Below are 24767 nucleotides of genomic sequence, written 5' to 3' on the forward strand. Positions count from 1 at the left end.
ACTTCTGAAGGTCATGCGAGCGGCAAGAGAAATCTTTAATTCAGTGGCTGTGAAGTGACGTTGAGTGATTGAAGGTGTCATATGCTTGAACCGCATTTAAGCAATATCATATGCTACAGGTAGTACATTCATCTGAGCACAAACCCCTAATCCGGCATCACATTCACAAATCAAAAGGAAGCAGCAACCCTACCGTCTATGGGTTGATGTGGCCGTATAAGTCATTCATATCATATACTGTCAATCACCAACCAAACCCCCTTTTCCGCCCTCCTCGCCTCCTTATCCTTCTTGACTCGCTTCCCCTCCCTCTTCCCAACCTTCCCCTCATACTTCTCCCTCACCTTCTCATGATCCTCCTCCAACTTCCTCATATCCTTCTCAAATTCCTTCATCACCTTGCCTTCCTCCCTCGCCCACTTTGGACCATCCTTTTCCTTCCTCGCCACCTTCTCCATCTCCCTATCCCGCTTCCGCTCGATCTTCTCCCGTTCGCAATCAAGCATCTCGTATTCTTCCTCCACTTTCTCGGTTCTTTTGCGAAGCTTCTCATCCACATCCTGGGACATCTCGACATACTTCTCCCTAGACTTCAGAGCTTTCTTGTCTGCTCGCTTAGCATTACTGACCTGCTGCTTCGCAGTAATCTTACCCAAGACATTCGTCGGCTCATTCGGCGACGGCACATCAAAGACTAGCGGCGCGATAGCTCCCTGGAGACCCGCAAGCTTCCGCTCGGTGGCATTCAGTCCTTCGCTCTGCCCAATATCCCCTGCAATCGGAGTCGCAGGATCCATCCCAAGCTTCGCCTTCAAAGCCGCACTAGTCAACAGCTCCAGCTTAAGACCCCGAGGATGGAAGAAATCAGTATTACTCTTCTTGACGAATAAACCTGCTCTCGTCTTCATCTGCACGGCATCACCAATCTTCACAAGAGCTTGTACACCCGCTGATATGGCCTGAGCGTGGCCCATGGGTATCATGCCGATCGCGCCACTGGCAAGGTCGAGGACTTGAAGTGGTGGACTGCTAGCCGAGACGATATTGAAGTTGTCAACAAATTCTACGAACTCCTTCATGCTAACCCCATGGCTCTGTAGGACGGGGGCGTAGGCTCTGATGAAAGGCATTCCTGTAGCGCCAGCAGTTTGCGGTATAGCGACCGGACCGGGAAGTCGTTGGCGGGAGATTTGAGCTGATGGAGCGTGATGGCTGAAGTCGAGAGCGGTTTGTAGGATCTCATCGTTTTCGTCTACGGAAGAGTAGCTTTGGTCTGATAGGGCCAGAGATCGTTCGCTCGTAGCCTTCTCCTGAGCCGGAGTTCTTTGGCTCGAAGCCACGATCGCTTCGTAGGCTGGAGGCGGCCCTGTCGGCATTCCCTGAGATTCTTGAAACATGATGTACTCGCTAACCCTGTAGCAGTCCTATGGATTAATCTGTACGAATGCTTATAACGATGGGAGTGAGTGCGGTCGTGTACAGCGGGAAGAAGAGGTTTCATTGCACGCAGATAGATATGCTCAATACCATGGCGCTCATGTTCATATATCACATATCGTGGATCGTGCACAGCCCCAACCGACCCACCTTATCTATTGAGCGTACCATTGATAATGATAGCTGACCTGCAACATTGAAAACTGGTTGGAGTTGGTCGAAGCTGAAGCAAGATGCGAACGGCATACCGCATCTGTACAAGTCCAAGTCCAGCGCAAAGCTCTCCCGAAGCGGCAGGTACGACACCGATCATTCGCATAAATTCGTCACCCTTGAGGGACTTGTGCTTCTTCATCTTTTTGTGCTCAAGCATTTGCAATCGTGCGGCATAGCGTTGGCAGCCCGTATCTGGTGAGAAAGAACTCAATATCGCCGAACCGGAGATGAGGAAGCACTTCTTAGCCGAGCGTGAGCAGAGCACCTAGTTGTGGTGCTGATTCGGGTCAATAAGTCCATGCTCTCTAAGTCTATACCGGCCTTCATCGTCCCAGGCCAAAGAAGCCATACAGCCCTCAGGCCGCAGGGAAGGAAGAAGATTATATGCGCCTTGCCAGCCCCGAGCGCTTGAACGCTAAACATCTTGTATAAAAGAACCCACACAACGCAGCGAGAACCTCTCACGCCGCTACGCCAGTCTCACCGTCCACCTTCTGCCTAAACGACAACCTCAGATCATCCATCGGGAAAATCGTAGCAAAAACCCGTATCTGCTCGCTAGTAGGCGTAATCTCATGCGTCCACTCCAATTCCGAAGCCATCATATGCAGTAAACATATCAGATTGAGAACGGCGTACGTCTGTCCGATGCAGTAATGCGGCCCTGTGCCGAAGACCAACCAGTTCTTTCCTTGCTCCTCCGCGTTGCCGGAGATCCATCGTTCCGGGTCGTAGGTGTCCGGATCGGAATAGACTTCTGGGTCGTGGAGGGAGAGCCAGGTGGAGGGGATGATCATGCTGCCTTTTTTGGCGGTGTAGTTTGATTCGGGGATGTGGAAGTCCTTTTTCACGAGGTAGGGGACCATGATTACGGGAGGGCGGTAGCGGAGGGTTTCTTTTACACAGGCGCGGGTCCAGTGCTGTGGGGAATGTGTCAGCGGTGCTTGTTTGCTTGAGAATTTTGTGGTGTGGAATTCGGGCTTACCATATTCTCCAGCATCTCAAGCGTAACATCTGAACGTGGATCCGGTCGTATCCTCAATCCCTCCTCGCGAACCTTTGCCAGCATCTCTGGTCGATCAGCAAGCAATTGCATAATCCAGCTGCAAGCCGAACTCGTGGCGTCCTGGCTCGCGAAGAGGAATGTCATGACTGTCATGCTGATCTCGTAGTCGCTGAAGTTCCTCAATAACTGTTGTGGCTTCTCCTCATCCGGCACTTCCTCGCCCTTTGCAATGCGCTCCCGATACCGCTCACTCTCCATCTGTTGCAGCAGCCAGCGATCGATAATACACTCTGGCTGAGCGCCCTTCTGCCGCATGCGTACACGAGCTTTGGCCGCACAGTTGCTGAACGCCTCGATGACCTGGTCCGCAGCTTTCTTGCCATACCATGTCTTGGTGTAGGGAATGATTATGGGAAAGTTGACTAACTCCATGGCGGCCGTGATGTTGTAGTAGTCGTCTGCAATCTGCTTGACGCCCTCGCGACTCATGTAATGTCCCACGAACGTCCGGCAAGAAACGGCACACATGAGCTCACGGAACATGTAGACGAATGGCTTGGGCGCTCCATCATTCCGAGACGTGATGTCGCAGAATTCCTGGAAGTAGTCTCTATAAACCTCTTGCTGACCTGGCAAGTACGTTTCCAGCGCCTGTCGGGTAAAGAGGCCATTCAATCCTTTCCTGTATTCTACGTGTGCCTTCCCATCTAGGAACACCCAGTTCTCGGCTCTGAGAAGTTTATGTGCGACGTCAACCACGCAGGGCTTGACATATGTCGGGCTGTTGAAGATCTTACGAGCCATGTCGCGGGTCGAGGCGATGATGACGAATTTGTGGAAGACGGAGACGCAGGAGAGGGGCCCGGTGAGCCATTTAGCGTAATATTTCTCGAAGCTGGGCTTGACGGATTCGTGGAAGGGACCGACGAAGGGGATCTTGAGAGGTTCGCCGGCGATGTTGGCTTTGAGGCGCCAGTAAGTTACTGGGCATTGATGTTAGCTGGGCATGGTTGTGTATGGTTGTGTATGGAGAGGGGAAAGGAAGTATACCTTGATCATACGCCACAGCAATGGCGAAGAGGGTGAAGAAGACACTGAAGATGTTGACATTGTTGACTATATTGCTGATCAAGCTCGAATCGGTGGCGAGGATGGTCGCCTCTCGGGCATTGGCGTATGCGGTTGCGGAGGCATTGAATGCCTCCATGACTGAAGCCATCTTGTCGACGGCTATGTTGGTCTACTGTCAACAGTATTTCCGCCTCTCTTGAACAACCACAGTGGCAAGTGCAAAGCTGTGTGTGTCGTTGACAACCAACGAATAACAATTTGACGTCGTCTCGGAGTTACACGGATAATATAATAATTTCTTTAGCTTCGCATCATCATTCACCGGCCAATGGTTATCGCATCGCCGCTAGTGCTGTCGCTGAACGAATTGCTGAGAAATCGTACGAGAGCTCGATATGCAGGGTCTTTTGACGAGCGATTCGAGTAAGGTACGGACTTCTTTGGGTAAAGCGCCATCTGCGGTCAGCCCGGGCAAGAGCGACTCGCGCCGAGATGGACTTCTCAGTACAGCATTAGCATCGCCTCACCAGTGCTCCTTCGTTCTCCATTGATTGGGCTTGCCACTGATATGGTGTGATCGCTGACATCCTCGGTGTCAAAGAGCTCACGGCATTGGAAAGATCGCTCTGCACTCATGGGACCTCCAGGGACTACCATGCGCGAAATGTCTTGGTGCCGAAAGCCCGATAGTTCCGCCTTGGAGTACAAGGAGATTGGTTTGGAACGAGTATCGCGCCACCGATCAGGCAATCGAGCTTCGCCACTCTCAGACGCAGAGATATCACAAGTCAGTCGAGTTGTTGATGAAGATCCTATCTGGCCATCGCACCAGCTTGAACACAAGTATGTGAGACTGAACAGCGAAACTGCTGCAATGGTTGTCACCGATCTCATCATGGGCAGACGAGGTGTCGGCCGATGACATTCAGTAACTTGTGGCAATGTGTCTTAGTTAAAGTTGCATGTCTGGACAGTCTTTGTGTACAACGCAATGCGGCCGGGTTGTTGTTCGCGCATTCATCTTCCCAGAAGATGGCTGACACGAGACAGCGATTTGGCATCAACACTTTGAGCAATGGGAGACATATCTGCCAGCTACGGTATTACTGACATCATCATACTCCCTGCAGCCAGTACGCTCTAGTCACGCCAATGGAGACCAAGCCTATGACCAGTCCCCTTCCAGTGCTCGGACTGCACCTGGAATTCATACAGCTTGGAGCACCAGCATGCCATCACACGGCTTGGTGTTCCGCAAGCACCACGGTCTCGCCCGACGAGAGTGCAGCCGAACTCCCTGATCTGGTAAAGGTCGAGAGTCTACGTCTGGTCGTCAGTGACAGGATCCTGCGTACAGTGCTACGGACTGATGAGTGGATGCTATTGCTCGATCTGACCATGAACCTTCCAGGGTTCAGAGGGAGTGGTATGACATTGACCGCAAATCTAGACCGTGTTGCCACCGTCGCAGATCTTCTGGACGACCCTCGCAAATCCGGCGTAAGTCTTGATGTGGGCGTGACACTGCAACTAGTGGAACGGAGGTCTACTGTACAGCACAGCATTTGGAACAGGATCCAGCTTGTGGCGCCACAGCAGCTTCGCTACGAGTATCACCACATAGGCGAGGTGCCCATCCCTCGCGACCATCCACGCTACGATATTCGTAACCTGCCATGGATACGTGAAGGTCACGATCACGATAAAAGAATGGACGTCAAATACATCTGGGTACTTCTGGCCTGGCGTGAGGATGTCGAAGACAACTGGAAGTTGAGCAGAGTGCACGCATACGACTTCGGCGACTTTTGCATCGGCGACTGCGACGAGTGGACTCCCTGGAACTAGATCAAGTTCGATATCTGGCACGATTATGCTCTGCCGTATCCGTCCGTATCACGAAAAGGTGACAGTCTTGCAAGGCTGCGTGAGAGAGTTTAGTTGCATGTTGGATCTGGTGCCCTTGAGCCGTCTTCTGGAGTGCCCTTTCTGCCGACTTACTGCTTGAACACATATCGCGCGGAAGACTATGGCCTATGTCTTGCCCACTGGCCTAAGTATGACATCGACATCGCTGTACGATGTGTCAATCACCTCACACATCCTGGCGAGCTGGCTCGGATTACTTTCCCACGAGACATACGGCTCGAGGTCGAAGCGCCCGACACCATCCGTACAATCACCGAAGCCATCAAGGAACAGATCAATGCGATATCACAGGTGGCAGGCCTATCCACCAACTCGGCCAAGCTTTTCACAGACGCGTACATGGGACGTTGGGAGTTGGAATTATGGGTCATGCCGTAGTACGCAGGACCGAAGAAGTTATTTCGATATTGCGAGGGCAAGCTGACGCAGTTCTTGAGCGATTCACTTCAGGTGAGGAAACGGGACAAGACGTTGTATGTGAAGGCTCATGTGGTTCATCAATAAGATGGAGAGAGCAGTACAGTACACAGGATTCGAGGTGTGCAGGATACTGGAGTTCGATCACAGCCGTGTGCAATCGGTTTGCTAAACTCTCGTTGCTTGTGCCTCTTAACTGGAAATAACAATGGCCCATTCAGGGTTGATTGCTATAAAGAGCACCCTGAGACAGCGATCGCGCCGCTGCGGACTTCGTTTGGATAGGCTTGCTTCCGTGGCACAAAGAGGCACTTTGAGCGGTGCAACGGTATTTGCTACGGCTGTGGATTGCTAATCGAGAACGAATAGGTCTGTACGCTTTGTGTCCGCTTTCAGCATCAAATCGCAAGGAATCCACTACACCCGAAGGTTCCCACCATCGCGTGGACACCGATAGCTTCACAATTCAGGAACATGCCGAGCACGAACTTCTGGCTGTGTAATGCAGTGGCTCAGAATGGACACCTAGATCTTGATAGTGACGAGCTGACAGAGATCCCAAGTGGCGACGTATGTCAGGCTGTCAAACCTGTTTCGACTTATTACTGACATGCTCTATAAGGTCCTCAACACGAGGGTTGCTCGGCTACTTTGACTTGCCTCTTGGGGCGGTACTCTCCTACCATCTTCCTGGAGACGGTTGTGGCTCAGCACGACCTATCCTAGACCTCTCGTGCGATGAAAACCACGCATTCCTAGGTCAAGACATACTCGTGGATCGTAGCGATCCATCGGGGACATATAGCACCACCCAGACCGGTGCACAGACATCCGGCATCAATCGAATGTCGTTGACGATGATGCCGATACGCAAGACGATGAGCAGCCCGGAAAGCTCAGAGTGGATATCCCATATCACTTTGGATCGATGTGGCTGGGCAGTGAGACGAAGCAGCTTGCGCTGTATGAGACGAAGATCACAGCGCTCAGGACTGAACTGAAGGACTCTGTGGTTGAGTTCTTGAGAAGGAAGAGTCACACCGCGACCGAGCTCAACAACGCTGTAGACAGCCTCAATGTTCCGATTTGGTACTTCTGTGCATTTCGTCCACCTTCCATTGGCGATGACGAGTGGGTCGCATTCGACTGTGAGGACGCCGACATCTTCCTTATGATCGACATAGTGTCAGATCTCTTCGCCGAGCATAATGCTGTCAACGTGCTGGAGCTGCTGATCAGCTTCGAGTTGGAGGATGGAGGTATGTCCCGCTGTGAAGTCCTTGGAAGATGCGGTTGACCCGCGGCAGCACGTCACTGGGTGGCAATTCGTCAGAGTTGGGACCCTTGCAAGTACCACGCAGCCGCCGCTTCCAAAGATAATTATAAACCGAGTAGCACTTCTGGCGTACCGAGACGGCAGCTTCGAGCCAAGCAGTACGACGTTCAAGCTGTTCACGATACCGAAATTCGATTTCGGGGAGTTCTGCATTGGCGACTGCATCAATGACGACAGGACATATTACAACGAGGTCAGGACGGTGGACAAGGGGAAGTTTCACTACTTCGACCCATTTGCGACGTTCAATGCAAGGAAGTCGTTCAAACTCACAGCTTTGCAGAGGAGCATAGGCACCGTAGTAGACGACAACAATGTCGGTGAAGGTCAAGCCCCGTTCCTGCCGCCATATTGTTTCAACGACTTCGTACCTAGCCATTTGGGCATGCATCCTACTACTAAGGACGACCTACCTAAGGATCGTGATCGTGGTCGTGCCTCGCTCGCAGTCCTCTGCGCCTCCAATCTTGGCGACGAGGTGAGCGACGAAGTGAAGCTCGTCTTCCCACAAGACATTACTTTCCAGCCGCCGGTGACAAAATATATCGCAAGAAGTATACGGCGCCGCATCGAAGCTCAGCTCCAAGTCCAGTCTGCTCCAGGGTCCAAGGTCAAATGCGCCATCCTATACCAGGCGCCGCTGAGTGGTACTTGGGGCATCGAATTATGGCTTATGCCACAGAAGCCAGCGCCACTGAAGCTTTTCCGCTTCGCCGAATACGACGATGATCACGGCATGGACCTTACGTACGACGAAGCCGGGGCGAAATCACCAATTCTCGAATTCCTGCATGCACCTGCGGTTCAGAAAGGAGATAATAGGCTTCTTCGTGATGGCGCATTTCGTGCCCAAAGATGAGCCTCATCTCGTTACTGGCAAGATACGTGATCCTCCTGCCGATCTGGAGGATGCAAGTCAGGCTGCTGAGGAGGACGATGGCGGATTCAGTCCATCTGGCAGGGCGGACAGGCGAGGAAGCTCCGATACCGATGATGGTAATATGGTGCAGGGCAGGGGTGGACGTCGGAGCAACGACGGCGCTGGATCATCTCGTAGAGACAGAAGCGGCATCTCCAGATCGGGCAGTGAAGAGATGGCTGCACCTTCGAGGCGGCGTCAGAGATAACTCATGAGATTGGAAACTGGTGCAGCTGCGGTCGTGGCTACAATCATAACCCTGAGGTGTGATTATTATTGGCATGGGCAGAGTGAAGAAAATGTGTGGCTGAGGTTGCGGTGGTGATAATGCGACAAGTAGAATGCTCTTGATGATTGAGTACAGTGGCTTTCCGTTCCTACTGTGGGTTGTTCTGATAGGGTACGTTTGCCTTTAGTGAGAAGGCCAGCATACCTAGCTGATCTTCTGTGTCTCTTAGTCTGGTCTATCTTGCAGTCTGGTAGAATTGCGGTGTCATCTGATATAAAGAGATGAGAATGACACGTTCCTCGACTTATCATCGGCACGAGTACATGTCCTCTTTTGAGTGTGAATACCACGCCGCATTACACTCATCGTGGATTACAGCCCGGGCATGATGAAAGGCGGTTACACAGCATAGAGAGCGGAAATAAGTGACAACGAATGGATTCCGTCTTGATTCCCGGCCTTACGAGCAATCTGAAGAGGCAGTGAGACCTGTATCAAAAGAAACAAGATCAGATATCCATGTTCTAACCAACAGCGTAACAAACGGACCTGCAGCAGTACAATGCATAAACACGACTAAAGAAGATGAATGATGCGATAATGTTTGCGAGTACGAATGGCGGCAACACAAGTAGTTATGGATCCAGAACACATCAGTCTATGAAGGCAAGTCTCACTACCAGATAGATAGCAAGCAACCTACGACTTGCGTCCTCTCGTGGTGCTTCTCTCGCGAGCGTATATCAGCTGGAGAAAAGGCCCTCAGACCCTCTTGACCTCTGACACTCCACCAAGAGCAGTCTCATGATGACTTCGCATGTCGGCTCTCACTGCACTTTCGGCCTGTGTGGTCCCAGCACCGCTTTCAGCCAGGGTATCGATCTTGCACAATCGAGAACAAATGAGGCAAAGTCCTCCTTCATTCATCCTGCTGAAAACCCACTGACTGTGTTCTAGGTGCTTGTCAAAGATGTCCTCGCGCAATTAGGCGTTCCGAAGGACGACTCTCGCAACCTCACTTTCCATCTAGAGGGCGAAAAGTGCCGCGATGCTCGTCCGATCGAGCAGCTTAATCGTGATAACGGTGGGCTGCAGTATGCTGAGGATTACATCTTGTTCCATCGACCAGCTAAATGTGCTTTCACGAGGCGCGTGGAAGACAAGCGTGAAGAGAAGACAGCCGACGTTCAAGCCACCATTCACATCCAAGCCGATGAAGAAGATATCGACACCATCCGAGACATCACAGTCCCTGCCATGGCACAGCCAGGTGCACTTCGTCACTTCATCCAGAAGCTCCTGACGACATGGGCCGAGGAAACGAAAACACACCAACCTTTGGTAAGGGCATTGATCAAGGATCGCAAGAAGCCCTTGTGGTACAGCACGGCCTTGCGTACGCCACTTTTTGGGGACGACCAATGGGTCAATGCCGATGCCACACAGTATCAACTCAATATCGACACACTATCAGATATGTTCAACGATCCTCTGAGTTCGAACAACAAGATCGAAATCTTGGCAGCTCTGGTGATGAAACAATACATCGACAAAGACTTTCGTAGGAAGCCCAAAGGTACGAGTAGCGTCGTGGAGCCTGTGCTCATAACGATACCGTACGATTTCGAACGGGTCGGTACATCCAAGAGAACAGCAACTCCATCGACTGTGGCTGGTGGCATTAGCTACATCGAGCCTCTAGTCGCATACCGCTTCCAGGACTCCAGTGGCGAGTTCAAATATGGTAGTGGGCCAGCATATGAGTTTGGCGACTTTTGCATCGGGGACTGCAACGACAATACGACATACCTCGATATGGATGCTGCCGCCTTGAACGCTTTCAAGTTCCTCCCTCCATACGACAAAGACTCGTCCTGGAAGAAGCTTCAAGCACCATTGAAGGAAGAATTCCAGAAACGACCCTCTGTGACTCCTGTGGGCAGCAGCGTCCCAATCATGCCCCCCTACAGCTTCAACAACCTTAGTCAGCAGCGCCGACATGACACCTCCAGCGCCTCTTCCAAAGCAGATCAAGATTGCGGTATACTGCGCTGACAATATCACCGAGCGAGGCATGACCTTGCCCAAGGATATTCGCTTCTCGATCGATGTCAACACAGCAATGCCAGCCGATGCAATCAGGAACGCAATCAACAAACATCTTTCCAAGACCAGCAGTGAGGGCACATTCTCTCTGTTCCAGAAACCTGTCAAAGACACTTGGTCATCCGAGCTGTGGGTCCTGCCTCAGGAGCCATCCGAGATGAAGCTATACCGTTTTGCTGAAGTCGATGATCCTTACGGCTGCGTGTCACTATTTCGACTCTTGGATGCCAATACTGTGAAAAGGCATGGACCCCAGCTCTTCGTCATGGCTCACCTCATCACACACGGCGATGAAGCTCTTGTTACAGGCACAATCTTTGATCCTGCCAAACAGGAACAGGTAGCTCAGGAGGAGTCCTCACAGGAGGAGAGCGGTTACGACGATCCGCCTCATTTCAAGCAGGTGGACGGCTTGGCGTATGTAGAAGCCGACGAGGAGGAACGGGATCGGATCCTTCGTCGACCGACAGCTACTGCTGACAGGCCGAAGCGTAATATCTACACGGTTGACCCTGACAGTTCTCCCGAGCAAACGACTGCTTCTCGGACCAGACCAGCTCGAAAAAGGAGCGCTATCACTATTCCTCACATCGATGGAGACAAGCTCGACAACACAGGCAGAAGTCAGTCTGGTAGTCGGTCTACCAATCGGCCAGGTCGAAATGGCATCGCGATCAGAACAAGACACCTTCATGACCATGAGCCAAGCGCTGAATCTAGCGATGCTGGGTCGACGCCAGATAGCGAAGAGACTGACGATTCGGACGACCAGTAGATCAGATGATGTCATGGATATGAAGGCAGCCGAGGACATGACCTTCAGTCATCCCGATTTGACCATGAGTGTTCAGATTCATACCTACCATCAGAGAGCACCATCATGATGAGGGCGGATGAGTATGGGAAGAGATTGTGTTTTTGTATCGTAACGGATCTGTACAGTACTCACAATGGGGATGGACACGCATTATGCTATGATGTGATTCCTGTAAGAGTTGATCTAGAGCTCAAGATATTGTCATACTGATCTACCTGTGTTGGCGGAGGATTGTGCTCCAGGCAACGGTACTTCGAGAAGCAACAATCTTCCCGTTCAAGAACGAGACGAAGTCCTTAAGAAGGTGACGTGCTATCTGCACTTCCATCACTCCTGCTCTTACCTATGGTCCGCCTTCCACTTCACACAATCATCCACTCCCTGCTCTTCCCAGCACTGCATGCAAGTCTTCCGGTCACTCACCTTTCCACTTCTACCACCTCTCCACGATCATCGTCACAGCGCATAGATTAGCAACCAAGTCAGTCACTCGTCGCCACTATTCTTCCACCAGCACTTCGTTACAAGCACGAACCATGGGCTGTGTGAAAAGCAGACATAGCAGGGACGGAGACGATATCAACAGCTTGGACACAGAGATAGACGCACAAATAGCCGCCGACATAGACGCAGACGCAGACATAGTCGCACCCATATTTCCACACCCAACCGACAGCAACCTCCAATCTATCGACAACGTCTCGCCCAAGTGCATGGATCCATCACACGAAATTGTCAAGATAGACGGGAGCATGGACGACAGAACCCTCCAGTCCGTCGAGAATACCTCGCCCAAGAACAAGAAGGCCACCATCGCCGCCGCCGCTATGGCCATCGACTCAGACCAGAAGAAATCAACTTCAGGTGGCGAAGTAAAGACCGACGGTGCAACGTCCAACAAGCCGTCCCGGAAGAAGTCCGCTTCGGATGGCGAAGGAGAGACCAAAGACGCAACCGCTAGCAAACCAGAACCTAGCGAGATTCCGGGTGGCGTAGTGAACACCAAGACCACGAGCGACGACCAAGCCGCCAAAGATCGCATAGACAGTAAAGCCCAGGACCAGGACAATAAGGACCGCATGGAGATCGATGACCCAGCTCCCAGCGTTCTCAAGTCTGACCTCGCGAAGGAATTGGAGGCAGAAACCGCAGAGACCTCCAACACCACGGCAGATACAAGCAACCAGACAGCCAACGAGGAAGGCACCAGCGATGAAGCCTCCCGCCACTCACCACCCTCATCTCCTCCATCCACCCTCAAAACAAAGCTCCTCCACCTCCCCTTCCGCGCCCTCACCCACCCAACCTGGATCCTCCGAAACCAGCGTCGCAAACGCCACCGCCACCAAACAACCGAAACGCTTCCCCCAACAACAACAACAACAAAAGCCACCCAGTCCCCACCCCAGTCTCCCCTCCCCCGCCTCGAGGACAAAACAATCTTCTCAATAACCGACCCACCCCTCGACCCAACGGATCCCCTAAGCCCTCGCATCGACCACTGCATGACTCGTAACCCCCCAGAAGAATTCAGCGTCCTCGCCCCTCGACCGGCGGCAAAAGACGGAGGGCTGAAAGATGGATTGGGGTGGTTACCGTTGAGATTATGTCCGTACGGGTGTAATGCTTTTCCCTACGCGCGGGAATTCGAGACGGTGGTGGATGCGCCGCTTTGGGTCGACAGCGGGAAGAATGAGTGGGAGGTGACTGTGAGGGGGTTTTTGGGGAACTGGGGGGTGGAGTACGAGGGGGTGGGGGATATTGTGAGTCTTCCCCCTTTCCTTTTTTTTCCTTCTTTCTTTCTTGCCGTGTTTGGTGCTATGCAGGCAGGATGGATGATATTGCTCGCTGCTCCAGATGGTTTCAAGGGGGGGGAGGGGGGGGCGCCGGGTTGTGGATGGTGTCTTTTTCGGCCGTGAGAATAGAAGATATGCTGATGGCTTGTGATTTGCGTGGTGCAATAGTACTACCACACCCACGCCCCCTCCCGCACCCGCGACTGCGACACCCTCGCCTTCGCCCTCGAGATCCCCATCCCTCCCAAAAAGCAAGAACAACAGGAAGAGGAGAATTTCATCTGGCTGCACCTCAAACCCCGGGACCAAGCCGTGCTACTCCTGACCAGATGCCTCTTCCACTGGAAAGATAATAAGATAGATTTCAGCGGTGACGGGGAGAGATTCGAGCCCGTGTTGACGGTGCTGGATGTGAGTAAAGGGACATCGTATGCGGTGCAGTGGGCTGTGATGAAGGTGGTGGGGAGGAGTGGGTTGGAATGTAAGTGTCTCTTTCCTCACCCCAATTCATGCTTCTTCTGTTTGGTGGAAGGTCGATGGATGTGGCAGATGTTACGCCTTACTAAAGACAACTTATGATTTTGCAGGGTCAGATGTCGTGGACGTGAAATACCACCTCCTAGACCAAGACTGCGATACCACCTTGAGTCTAGCGGACAAGGACCCGGTACTCCGACCTTTTCACGGTGAGTTGCAGCGGCAGAGCTAGATGGAGCCGATGTGCTTGCATGTGAGATTGGGGTCTTTGAAGGCATTTTTGACGGCGCTGAAGAGGGAGGATGCGGTTGGGCAGGGGTGGAAGCGGCGGCAGCAGGATAGTGAGGGCGGGAAGGAGGAGGAGGAGGAGGAGGTTGTGAGGGAGGGGGATCTCTTGAAACCGGGAGTTTGGCCTGAGAAGAAGGAGGAAGGGGGGGAGAGAGTGGGGGAGGGGGATGTGGTGATGGGGGATGCGGGTGGGGAGGAGTATGTTGGGAAGGGAAAGGGGAGGATGAAGTAGACTAGGTGATCTGAGAAGGGTAGAGCTTGACATTGGGTGGGTGGTATGGAATGAGCTACCACGACTGTCGTTACGTCGCTAGCAGGTATGATGGTGTTTCGGTGTTGTTCCAGCAGGTGCCTTTTCGTTCATGGAATTCCCGGGTGTTGTTGATCATCGGAATATGGCTTCCCTGGATATGGTATATACCTGTCATGTGATGGAAAAGATGGTGGTTGCTGTGGTGGTTGCTGTAGTGGTGGTGAAGGAGGTTGAGGTCCAGCCTTACGAACCAGGGTCCACAGATGACGGCATGTTATTGGCCCACGAATTTCTTTCGCGGTAAAGAAAGATCTAGCAAACTCTGGCGTGTTGTCGATAGCAGACGAGCGCCCAAGTTCAAGCCACACTGCTGCACTGTTGCACTGCTGCACTGCTACACTACACTCACCCCCGATCGCTATTCGCTTGCATAAATCGGTCCATACCAGTTGTGCGACAGCCCTTACCACATACAACACCTCTCAACATCCTCGGATAATCCTCACAAGCACACACCTTCAACACCCCACCACCACCACCACCACCACCTGATAGCGGTCAACAACACACACGCAATCGCAAAGATGTCGGTGGTAGGCCTGGATTTTGGCACCCAAAATGCGGTCATTGTAAGTCTAATCAATCAATCACATGATGTTTACCAGCAATCTACTAATAATGTCTTCAGGCGGTGGCCCGCAACAAGGGCGTCGATGTCATCACCAACGAAGTCTCCAACCGCGCCACCCCCTCCCTCGTCTCCTTCGGCCCGCGCCAACGCTACCTGGGTGAGGCAGCCAAGACGCAGGAAATCTCCAACATGAAAAACACCGTCGGCTCCCTCACCCGCCTCGCCGGCCGCAGCATCAACGACCCGGACGTCCAGATCGAGCAGGAGTATGTCTCCGCCCAGCTGGTCGACGTCAACGGGCAAGTGGGCGCCGAGGTCAATTACTCCGGCAAGAAGGAGAGCTTCTCCGCGACCCAGCTGTGTGGCATGTTCTTGACCAAGATCCGCCAGACGGCTAGTGCCGAGTTGAGGCTGCCGGTGAATGATATGGTGTTCTCCGTGCCCGCTTGGTATACGGATGCGCAGAGGAGAAGTTTGTTGGATGCGGCCGAGATTGCTGGTGTCAAGGTCCTGAGGCTAGTGAATGAGACGACGGCGACGGCGTTGGGATATGGTATCACCAAGCTTGATCTGCCCAGTGCGGAGGAGAAGCCGAGACGGACGGCGTTTATTGATATTGGCCACTCCAACTACACTTGCACGATTTGCGAGTTCCGCAAGGGCGAGCTCAAGGTCGTCTCGACCGCATGGGACAGACACTTCGGCGGCCGGAACTTCGACAAGGCGATCATGGACCACTTCCGCACCGAATTCAAAGAGAAGTTCAAGATCGACGTCTACGAGAACCCGAAAGCCAAAGTCCGCCTCGCATCCGCCGTGGAGAAGCTGAAGAAGATCCTCTCCGCCAACGCCAGCGCGCCCCTCAACATCGAGTCCATCATGAACGACGTCGACGTCCGCGGCTTCCTCAAACGCGAAGAGCTAGAAGAGCTCATGAAACCCCTCCTCGCCCGCGCCACGGGACCCCTCGAGCAAGCCCTCGCCGAAGCCAAGCTCAAACCCGAGGACATCGACTTCATCGAGCTCGTCGGCGGCTGCACGCGCGTCCCCTCCCTCAAAGCCGCCATCACCGACTTCTTCGGCGGCAAGACCTTGAACTTCACCCTGAACGCCGACGAGGCCATCGCCCGCGGCTGCGCCTTCAGCTGTGCCATCCTATCCCCCGTCTTCCGCGTCCGCGACTTCAGCGTCCAAGACATCGTCAACTACCCCATCGAATTCGCCTGGGAGAAATCCCCGGATATCCCGGATGAAGACACGAGCCTCACCGTCTTCAACAAGGGCAATGCCATGCCGTCGACGAAAATCCTGACCTTCTATCGGAAGCAGACGTTTGATCTCGAGGCCAAGTATGCCAAGCCGGAATCTCTGCCGGGCAAGATGAACCCGTGGATCGGGAGGTTTAGTGTTAAGGGGGTCAAGGCGGATAGTAAGGACGATTTCATGATTTGTAAACTCAAGGCGAGGTTGAATTTGCATGGGGTGTTGAATGTGGAGCAGGGGTACTTTGTGGAGGAGCAGGAGATTGAGGAGCCGATGCCTGAGAGCAAGGCGGAGGAGAAGAAGGATGGTGATGTGAGTTTTTCTTGTCCCAGTGTGGAGTTGCGAGAAGAGGTGGTGGAGCTGCTCGTCTCGCCACCTGAGCTTCAGCCTCTTCGTGCAGAAGAGCGAGCAGCTAAACGCTCGAAAAAGCACCCCACACTAACCTCCCCTTCCTTACAGGCAATGGACACCTCCTCCGACGTCCCAGCCGCCAACGGCGACGCCAAGCCCCCAGCTCCCAAAACCCGCAAAGTGAAGAAGCAAGTCCGAAAAGGCGACCTGCCACTCTCATCCGGCACGGCTTCCCTCACCACTGAGGTCGTGAACTCGTACACCGAACGCGAGGGCCAGATGGTTTCGGACGACAAATTGGTGGCGGATACGGAGGATAAGAAGAATGAGTTGGAGAGCGAGATTTACAGCATGCGGAATAAGATGGAGGAGGGGTATGCTAGTAATGGGTATGCGGATTTTGCGAGCGAGGAGGAGAAGGATAAGGTGAAGGCGAAGTGCGAGTCGCTTGAGGTGAGTTTCCTTGTTTTTCTTCTGGATATGGTTCTCGTAACTGCGATGTGACCCGGGTTTTCGTGGTGCTGACTTGTGATGATGATGATAGGACTGGCTCTACGACGAAGGCGAGGATGCGACCAAGGCGCAGTATATTGCCAAACTCGACGAGTTGCGCGGGAGCGCCGGGCCGATTATCCAGAGGTTCAACGACAAGCGTCAAGAAGAGGAAGACGCGAGGAGGGAGGTTGCCGAGAAGGCGGCGGCTGCGAAGAGGGAGCAGGATGCTGCGGCCAAGAAGGTCGCGGAGGAGGCTGCGGCTAAGGATGCTGAGGCGAAGAAGAATGCCGAGGCGGGGAGTTCCGGGGGGGAGGTTCGGGAGGAGGAGATGAAGGATGCACCGCCCGCTGCTGAGGAGGTGAAGGGGGATGAGATGGATTAAGCGGCCAGCCCCCCTGGATTTTGGGAAACGAGCGCTCGATCATGAATGAGTGTTCGGACTGAGCCGGATCGCCTCATGAGTTGCTTTCATGGGGTGTGACTGAAGCATAACGGGCGAGCATGATGGCACCTTGTACAAGGTGGATAGACTAGTTTAAATAGCAATGCATGAATAGTTATGTCGAATTTTTTGAATGAAGGCCTTTTCCGTTGCAGGCCTGCCTGGCGTTGATGGTTACGGGAGGGACTTGACGATATGGATGCTATGACGGATGAATTTCGGTGGCCGGAGCTTCGTTCCTTCCGGATTTGGTGCAAGTGTTGGTCCGCCACGACTTCCAGATTAAGGGAGGGGAGGGTTTTTTTTGCCGGTATGCACGTGATTAGATGAGGGGCGCATACACGCATGCAGGTGCAAACGGCGAAACGAGGAAGATAAGACAGCTGCATCTCATCTGCTGGAAGTCCCTGGAACAGGCACCACGTTCGATCTTCCAGTCACCATGGGCTTCCTCGTCTTATGCCCCTCAATTACCACCTGTCTCTGCTGTCTCGACCCAGCTACACTGACTTTGTGCCGACTGCGGCGCCCGTCCGCTATTGTTCCCGCGAGTGCCAGGAGACGGAAGTGGCCGGCGCATAAATGGCTTTGTAGGCAGTGGAAGGGATGTCGTGGCGAAGTCGACACCCAGGACCGCGAATGGGACCGCGATGGGAAGCCGGAGCTGTGGAGCTGGACGAAGCTATGGGTCGCCTCTCTGTGCTGCAGAAGCAGGGCAGTGGGCTGAAATGCGTGGTTTTCTTTCCGGTGAACGGGGCGCCGAGGTTCGCGTGGTTGCCTGTTAGGAGTTTGTTTGGATGAGGCGGGGGAGGTGGAGTTCCAGTAGCCGGAGATGGGGTGTTTAATGGAGGGGGTGGGGTTTCCGGAGTATGATGTTGTGGTTGGGAATGCGGTGACGGGGTTGAGGAGGTGGGGGGGCAGGAGGGTGCATTTGTGTTATCTGGTGGCGGAGGAGGATGATGATGATGAGAAGGGAAGTGTGGTTGTGCAGACTAGTGGTCAGGAGGAGGAGGAGGAGGAGGAGGGGGAGGAGAGTGGGGTAGGGAGTGCAAGGGTACCTAATCTTGCTGTTCGACATGCGACGGACAATCTCGCCTCTCATGCCCTGGACAGGACCTCTGCTCGCCTTTTGCCGGCCTCACGGACACGGAGGCTCAGGACGCAGATATCACGGAAGTCATCGATATGGATATGGAGTCCTACAGCTTCGTCGTCGCGCACCTAGCTGCTAAAAACAACGTCTCTCATTCCTTCCTCGCTTTACTAGGACCAAAGGTGGACGCCGTGGAAATCGTCTGCGTTGCCGAAATGCAAGCAGATGGACGGGAGAGGTTTGCGAGGGTGAGGATCTCGAGGATGCATCCGCTTGTTAGGGGTGAAGGGGAAGTGAGCGAGATTCCAAAGGTAAATTCAAAGAGACCGGTATAGGCGTGGAGGATATCTGCTGACATTGTGAATGTCGATCGTAGAAATACCCCTAGCCCTGATCAAATTCCGCACCGACGCAACCCTTCCTTAAACCAACACCGTGGCCTCTGCTCTCCTCTCCCACATCTCCCTCTCCCCAGATGGAAACCCAGGCTTCCCCTCCTCCTTCTGGGACGAACCGGGTAACGTGCTCTTCTTCCATGAACGCTTCTACCCGGCATTGGATCTGGAGACTATCATGGCGCTCAGGGGGTACTGTAAGATGATTAGTGGGAAGATGCAGCTAGCTATGGGGTGCGTGGATTTGAACAAGCAGGGGAAGGAGCTGGCAGAGGCGTGGAGGTTTGCAGGGAGTGGGAGGAGTTCGTATAGGGGGGATTGGGAGTGGTGGTTTGAGCGGTGGAAGGCGGCGAAGGGGGATGTGGAGGGGGCGAGAAGTGCTGGTTTGGAGGAGAAAATAGTGGAACAAGCTGAGAGCGAGGTGGCGAAGATATCTGAGTTGCAAGGTGATAGACGTGACGAGTGGATAGAGTAGATGTCGTTGCGGTACATTTACCCTCTCCTCCATCCGATTCACGACTGGAAGCGTCGCCCCAAAACTGGGGTGATCAAGGATGGGTTTTAGCTCCAAATCTTCTTACTCTCCGCTTTCTATCGTGCACGAAGACAGTAGGATGCTTACGTACGATCATGTGTATATATCATCAGATTCTCCTTCATGATCTCCGTCTTCATATATCGTCTGTACCCATCATAACTTACTGATCTGGTCATCATCCGAACCACTACGGTGTCCTTGACCGTGCCCGATCGTAGCGTGGCCAGTAGCTTCTTCCAAATCTTCGTCATTCGCCTACAACAGAAATCAGTAAGCGTGCCAGCAGTCTCGAACACAAGGGACGGATTGACTTACCGCTCCCATACTCCTATTCTTGTATTCCGGTCCGAGGAACGTGAGCAGAATCACGTACGCATAAACGCAGCCCATGAAGATCGCAATAACGATGCCATACTTGTATCGCAAAATCGTCTTGCCGCCTTCGTGCTTGGAGGGCAATGGGAAGCGCTCGCCGATGGTTGCCTCGATCGTGGAGCTGGCGGAAGACACGAGATTGCCGAGCTGGTAACTCGTGCCGACGACGAAAGTCCTGAAGCTGCCGGGCGAGAGTTCCATAAGGTGAATCGGGATGACACCCCATGCTCCTTGCACACAGAATTGCTCGAAGAAGGCAGCAGCGATTACGGCCTTGCTTCCGGTGAAGCTGTACGGGTACAGCAGAGCACCTCCCAGGATTGATATGACGATGATGCTGAATCTGCGACCAAGCATCTGGCTGAGGTAGCCCACAATCGTACCTCCTGTCATTGCTCCCAGATTGGCCACCACTTGAGTGACAGTCACTGCATTGGCAGAGAAGTTGTATTGGTTGGACAACATAGTTGGATACAGATCCTGCGAGCCATGGGACATGAAGTTGAACCCAGCCATGAGAAGGACAAGGTATACCAGAAGCAACCAGTGACGTTTCAGTGCGACTTTGCCCTCGTTGATGAAAGTCTTGCCCACATTGTCGCCTGCTGCACGGACACGTTGGCGCTCAATATAGCTGTCTGTCTCCGGAAGACACAAACGGAAAGCAATGATGAGGATGGGTGGGCAAGCTCCGAACCAGTAAAGAGGTCTCCAGCCGTGAGGAGTCGTGTTGACGAGGCCACGTGCGAAAGCAGTCGCAAGCAGATACCCGAACGCGTAGCCCTGCTGAAGCATACCGGAGACGATACCTCGAGCCTTCTCCGGCACATCTTCGAGAGCAGTAGCAGCCGCGTTGCCGTACAGTCCACCCATCGCAATACCAAACAGTGCTCGGCAAGCGAGGAACTGCTTGTAGGTCCTGCAGAAGCCCGTGCCGAGCTCGAGTGCGATGAATAACATATTGTTGACCACGAAGGGCCATTTGCGCCCATATCGATCAGCAGCAATACCGAACGTGACGGCACCGACGGATCGGAACATCAGCACGAGGGTGATGCCCCAGGTGATTTCCTTAGTAGATACGCCGAATGTTTCGGAAAGACCGTTGACTGTTAGGGATACAGTGAACTGGAGCAAAGTTCAGAATGAATAATACACTTCATAGACGGGTTCAGCCTAGTGCTTCACTCACAAAGTCAAAGGCGTCCCATGTCCATGCAAGGAAAGCCACCAAGAACATGAGCCAGTTCTTGAGAGTCAGCGAGCCGAGAAGCGAGAATGGATTCTCAACTCTGTCCATCGGAGGCTTCAGAGTCGAGAGGCGAGTCGCGAGGTATTGACCAGCGCTCATCTTCTCCGGCATGTGGCCCGCCGCAGGAAGACCATTGCCATGTGGACGTTCCTCGTACATTGGCGGCGAGGTGTCGCCTTTCTTGTCCGACATTCTGGTAAAAGATGTTAGTCATACTTGCTAACATGGTCAAGCCATACTCGAAGTATCGAAAGAACGTCTGCACATGTTCATCTCTGCCCGGCGCCCAGGATGTGTAATCATGCCCAGTACTAGTGAGGTTGGCGCAGCGGGTATGGCTTGTAGGAAGGCTTATCACGTACTTTGATGCTTTGTTCCGGTAAATTGTCCTTGTGCGATCAAGAAAACGAGATTTTCCCCCCTCAACGATAATGAATGCCAGAACTCACGCAAGGTCGATAAGAGCAGACCATGAGCCGCATTATGTACTGGAAGATCTCTTCATGTGGGTGTCGAAGATCACTTCATGGGCCTCCAAATTCCGATGCTTACCGGCCGGCCATCGTGCGGGGACTCCACCAACACGCATGGATAACGTGAGACAACCAATCAGATGTATTGCACTACGACAGGGTTTGACAGACTCGGCGTCTTAGCCGTCTTGTGTGCTTGGGACGGTTGGGTCGAGGTGAGCTTCTTCACAATGCGGCAAACGCACAAACCAACATCGTCTTCGTCACTGTTGCAGGCTCTAGACTTGCACATGTATCTGGGACGGTGCTCTTGGACTATTCATTTCACAAGAGCCACCAACTGAGTAATCGATAGAACTTAATGTCGTTGCATGAGCAGCATGGCTTTATATCGGTCAAATAGCAAGCTTCGAATGCCAAGGACGAGATGTCGCACTCAAGCGCAGAACGGGAGGGTCTCATATCACCATTGACTCCTAACGGTGTGGTTACAACACGCTGCTTTCTGCGTGATGTTCAGATTGCTTCTCCGTAGTACAGTATTACATCCTGCAAACCGTCAATGTAGTAGGTCCGTTACATCAAAATCAGCCGGCGATCTTCTTGATAGTCTCATGGTCAGCCAAAATCTACAAATATCATACAGTCTTTTCGTCAAGGGGCCCAATATCATCTCCAGGATCGCCCGCCTTACGCCGTCTCAAGCTTGCACTATCGCCACTATTCCTCCTCATACTAGGCGGACGCTTCAATTTTTCTTGCCCGTCCGTTGGCAGAGATGTCCTGCTCGACATCTGCTTAATGTACCTATTCATACTTTCACACAACCGATCTAGAATGAACTCTGCTTCGCTACCTTTATGCATCATCGGACTGTCTTCGCCAATCCAATCCCATTCGATCAGGCCGTCATCGTCGTCTTCTGTTTCGCGATCCTCTTCCTTAATAGCGGAGAAGCGGATTAGGCTTGTGAACTCGACCCACTCCTCGTAAGAGTAGCGTTTGCGAGGCGTACGCTTCATATCATCTGCTGTCTTGCGGATAGCTTCTGGCAGTCGTCGTGCGAGTTCGTCATTGGTAGGATCATCACGAGCAAGTTCGTCGATGGTAGGTGCTAGTCGTTCCGCCCCGGGATCTGGTCCCGTTTGGAATCCATCTTCTACCCGCTTCAGTGCGTTTTTACGCTCTTTCCTCTGCTGAAGCCAATCGAGCAGCCATGGGTGATGCTCAAGGAACGATCTCCAGACACCATGTTTGGGCAGTACAGTGAAGTCTGCAAGCCCAGACGTGCCATCCTTGAACTTGTTGATCACCGTCTCACCAAGCGCGGAGACGAGAATCGTCATGGTGGGGACCGCAACCAGAGACCAAAAGACGAAGAAGGGTCGTCCGGGGTTGCTCTTTGGTGCTAGATCACCATACCCAATTGTCAAAAGTGACACGTAGCAGAAGTACAGACCTTGAAAGTAGGTCATGTTCTGGGTCTCATGCTCACAGCGCCAAAACACTGCAGCTCCAACACACCACAGCAGTCCAAAAGCTATGACCGCCATGGCCAGGCTGTACCACCTTTTAAAGACTGACGTATCATGTTGGATGTGCCGCATGGCATCAAAGCGATCTTTCTCCTCTCGCAAAAGGATGAGCTTCGGCTGGCGTTGTCGTGGTTGTTTGTTGATCGACACCACCCGTTTGAAGGCCAGTAGCCCAGTCTTTGTGCGCCGATTCTTGTTAGCACCCTCTCCAGCTTGATCTGCAATTTGTATGGTTGTCGCCCGGCTCTCCGTTGGCATTGGGAATGGAGCCGAAATAACAGGGCGATCCGCTGGCTGCAATGTCGTCCGTCTGTCCATCTCGAGTGAGGTCGTGACAGTCCGGCCAACAGTACGGGCTCGACTCCGCTCCACATGGCGCCGGATCACTTTATCCTGTCCAAGCTCCGCTGCGAACTTTGTGATACTCGAGACCATGAGACCAAGCATGATGATACCACCAACGGAATATGGAAAGACGAGCCCACGCCCGGTATTTGATGTAGGATAAAGATCACCAAAGCCGACCGTAAGGATAGTAACATCGCAGAAGTACAGGGCATTGACATAGCTCCAGTTCTGAGTGCCATCACCATATTTCAGTTCTACGCGCGAGAAGACACCTGCACCTCCTGCGAGCCAGATGAAGAATAACATGGTCTGTAAGATCAAGGTGCGCTGTGACTCCGTCAAAGTGAAGTGCTGAGAGTAATGTCCAAGCGCATAACCAAGCATATTCACCATGAGCATCATGGCACATATCATATACATACAGCATGCAATGACCGCGTACCAGAACCCCTGTGTGTATGTTTGCTGTGGTCGAATGGGCGGTGCGTAGAGCTCCATGCTCACAGTGATGCCGATGAGAATTCCAGTAGCGATGTACCACATCAGAATAGTCACTGGTAGTGCTATGATGTACCGTATCCGGTTCGTGAAGTTGCAAAGCAGGAAGAAGTTTCCCACGAATCCTGCAGCTAGGCTGACAGCGTTGAGACTGATACACCAATGTGGGTCACGATAAGTGACGCCCGTGAGAGGGAGCGGAAGCAGGACAATGGCGTTCGGTATGCACTGCGCTGCAGTCGCTGGAGTCGCGTCGTCGACGAGGCACATCCGCCAGTACGACACCAGAGCAGCAATACTGAGAACGTTGGCCAGTGGTCCTATGGTAGCGGCCAGTAACGGAATGGCGGTCGACGCAAACCACCAGTCCTCTTCGTCATCATCGTCCCACTCTCGCAAGGTGAATTTCCACCAGTGCTTTGCGCCTGTAGCCGTGCGCTGCAAGGCTAGTGAAGACCTGCGTCGTGGTGTTTCGACCGAGGAATTGCGCGGGTGGAAGATATCTTGTATAGAGGAACGACGATGGTAATACTCTTCTAGACGTCGCGCCGGCTTTTCCTCTACTACTGCTGGAGACTCGCCAGAACTGTTCGCTTCCGTAGTCTCCTCACTAGACGGGCGGGAAGTTTTGATGTCGTTCATGCCTGCTGGTCTCCCCTCGTCAAGGGCCGGTGGCGGCTTGTGCCTCATTGAACATGCTGTGTAACGATACTGGTATGAAGTGAATGCTTGGATCCAGAAACCAGGTCAGATCATGCCTGGTAGATGAGATCTCACGTCC

The 24767-nt window shown here is 53.0% G+C and overlaps 9 protein-coding genes across 9 annotated transcripts; 5 read left to right on the forward strand and 4 right to left on the reverse strand.

Moving 5' to 3' along the window:
- Positions 1–230: 230 nt before the first annotated feature.
- On the reverse strand, positions 231–1397 carry LTS14_005162 (uncharacterized protein; the record flags this gene model as incomplete). The annotated part of the gene is made up of 1 exon (XM_064837860.1): positions 231–1397. One exon carries the CDS (start codon positions 1395–1397, stop codon positions 231–233), a length of 1167 nt encoding a protein of 388 aa, XP_064694564.1.
- A 717-nt stretch (positions 1398–2114) lies between these two features.
- On the reverse strand, positions 2115–3878 carry ERG5 (RNA polymerase C-22 sterol desaturase; the record flags this gene model as incomplete). The annotated part of the gene is made up of 3 exons (XM_064837861.1): positions 2115–2573; positions 2639–3642; positions 3710–3878. 3 exons carry the CDS (start codon positions 3876–3878, stop codon positions 2115–2117), a joined length of 1632 nt encoding a protein of 543 aa, XP_064694565.1.
- Positions 3879–4882: 1004 nt separating this feature from the next.
- On the forward strand, positions 4883–5578 carry LTS14_005164 (uncharacterized protein; the record flags this gene model as incomplete). The annotated part of the gene is made up of 1 exon (XM_064837862.1): positions 4883–5578. One exon carries the CDS (start codon positions 4883–4885, stop codon positions 5576–5578), a length of 696 nt encoding a protein of 231 aa, XP_064694566.1.
- Positions 5579–7004: 1426 nt separating this feature from the next.
- On the forward strand, positions 7005–8271 carry LTS14_005165 (uncharacterized protein; the record flags this gene model as incomplete). Its single annotated transcript, XM_064837863.1, has 2 exons — positions 7005–7335; positions 7472–8271. The coding sequence occupies 2 exons, from the start codon at positions 7005–7007 to the stop codon at positions 8269–8271; spliced, it is 1131 nt and encodes a 376-aa protein (XP_064694567.1).
- Positions 8272–9377: 1106 nt separating this feature from the next.
- On the forward strand, positions 9378–11550 carry LTS14_005166 (uncharacterized protein; the record flags this gene model as incomplete). The annotated part of the gene is made up of 4 exons (XM_064837864.1): positions 9378–9434; positions 9518–10544; positions 10573–11157; positions 11186–11550. The coding sequence occupies 4 exons, from the start codon at positions 9378–9380 to the stop codon at positions 11548–11550; spliced, it is 2034 nt and encodes a 677-aa protein (XP_064694568.1).
- Positions 11551–12019: 469 nt separating this feature from the next.
- Positions 12020–13988, forward strand: LTS14_005167 (uncharacterized protein; the record flags this gene model as incomplete). The annotated part of the gene is made up of 3 exons (XM_064837865.1): positions 12020–13246; positions 13448–13760; positions 13867–13988. The coding sequence occupies 3 exons, from the start codon at positions 12020–12022 to the stop codon at positions 13986–13988; spliced, it is 1662 nt and encodes a 553-aa protein (XP_064694569.1).
- Positions 13989–14881: 893 nt separating this feature from the next.
- SSE1 (adenyl-nucleotide exchange factor sse1) lies at positions 14882–17419 on the forward strand (the record flags this gene model as incomplete). Its single annotated transcript, XM_064837866.1, has 3 exons — positions 14882–14926; positions 14986–16995; positions 17087–17419. The coding sequence occupies 3 exons, from the start codon at positions 14882–14884 to the stop codon at positions 17417–17419; spliced, it is 2388 nt and encodes a 795-aa protein (XP_064694570.1).
- Positions 17420–19658: 2239 nt separating this feature from the next.
- JEN1_1 (Carboxylic acid transporter) lies at positions 19659–21324 on the reverse strand (the record flags this gene model as incomplete). Its single annotated transcript, XM_064837867.1, has 3 exons — positions 19659–19760; positions 19821–21008; positions 21073–21324. 3 exons carry the CDS (start codon positions 21322–21324, stop codon positions 19659–19661), a joined length of 1542 nt encoding a protein of 513 aa, XP_064694571.1.
- A 919-nt stretch (positions 21325–22243) lies between these two features.
- Positions 22244–24676, reverse strand: TOK1 (Potassium channel; the record flags this gene model as incomplete). Its single annotated transcript, XM_064837868.1, has 1 exon — positions 22244–24676. One exon carries the CDS (start codon positions 24674–24676, stop codon positions 22244–22246), a length of 2433 nt encoding a protein of 810 aa, XP_064694572.1.
- Between the last annotated feature and the right edge of the window lie 91 nt (positions 24677–24767).

The sequence above is a fragment of the Recurvomyces mirabilis genome (genome assembly GCF_035927965.1).
Source record: "Recurvomyces mirabilis strain CCFEE 5264 chromosome Unknown scaffold_12, whole genome shotgun sequence".
Classification (NCBI taxonomy): domain Eukaryota; kingdom Fungi; phylum Ascomycota; class Dothideomycetes; order Mycosphaerellales; family Teratosphaeriaceae; genus Recurvomyces; species Recurvomyces mirabilis.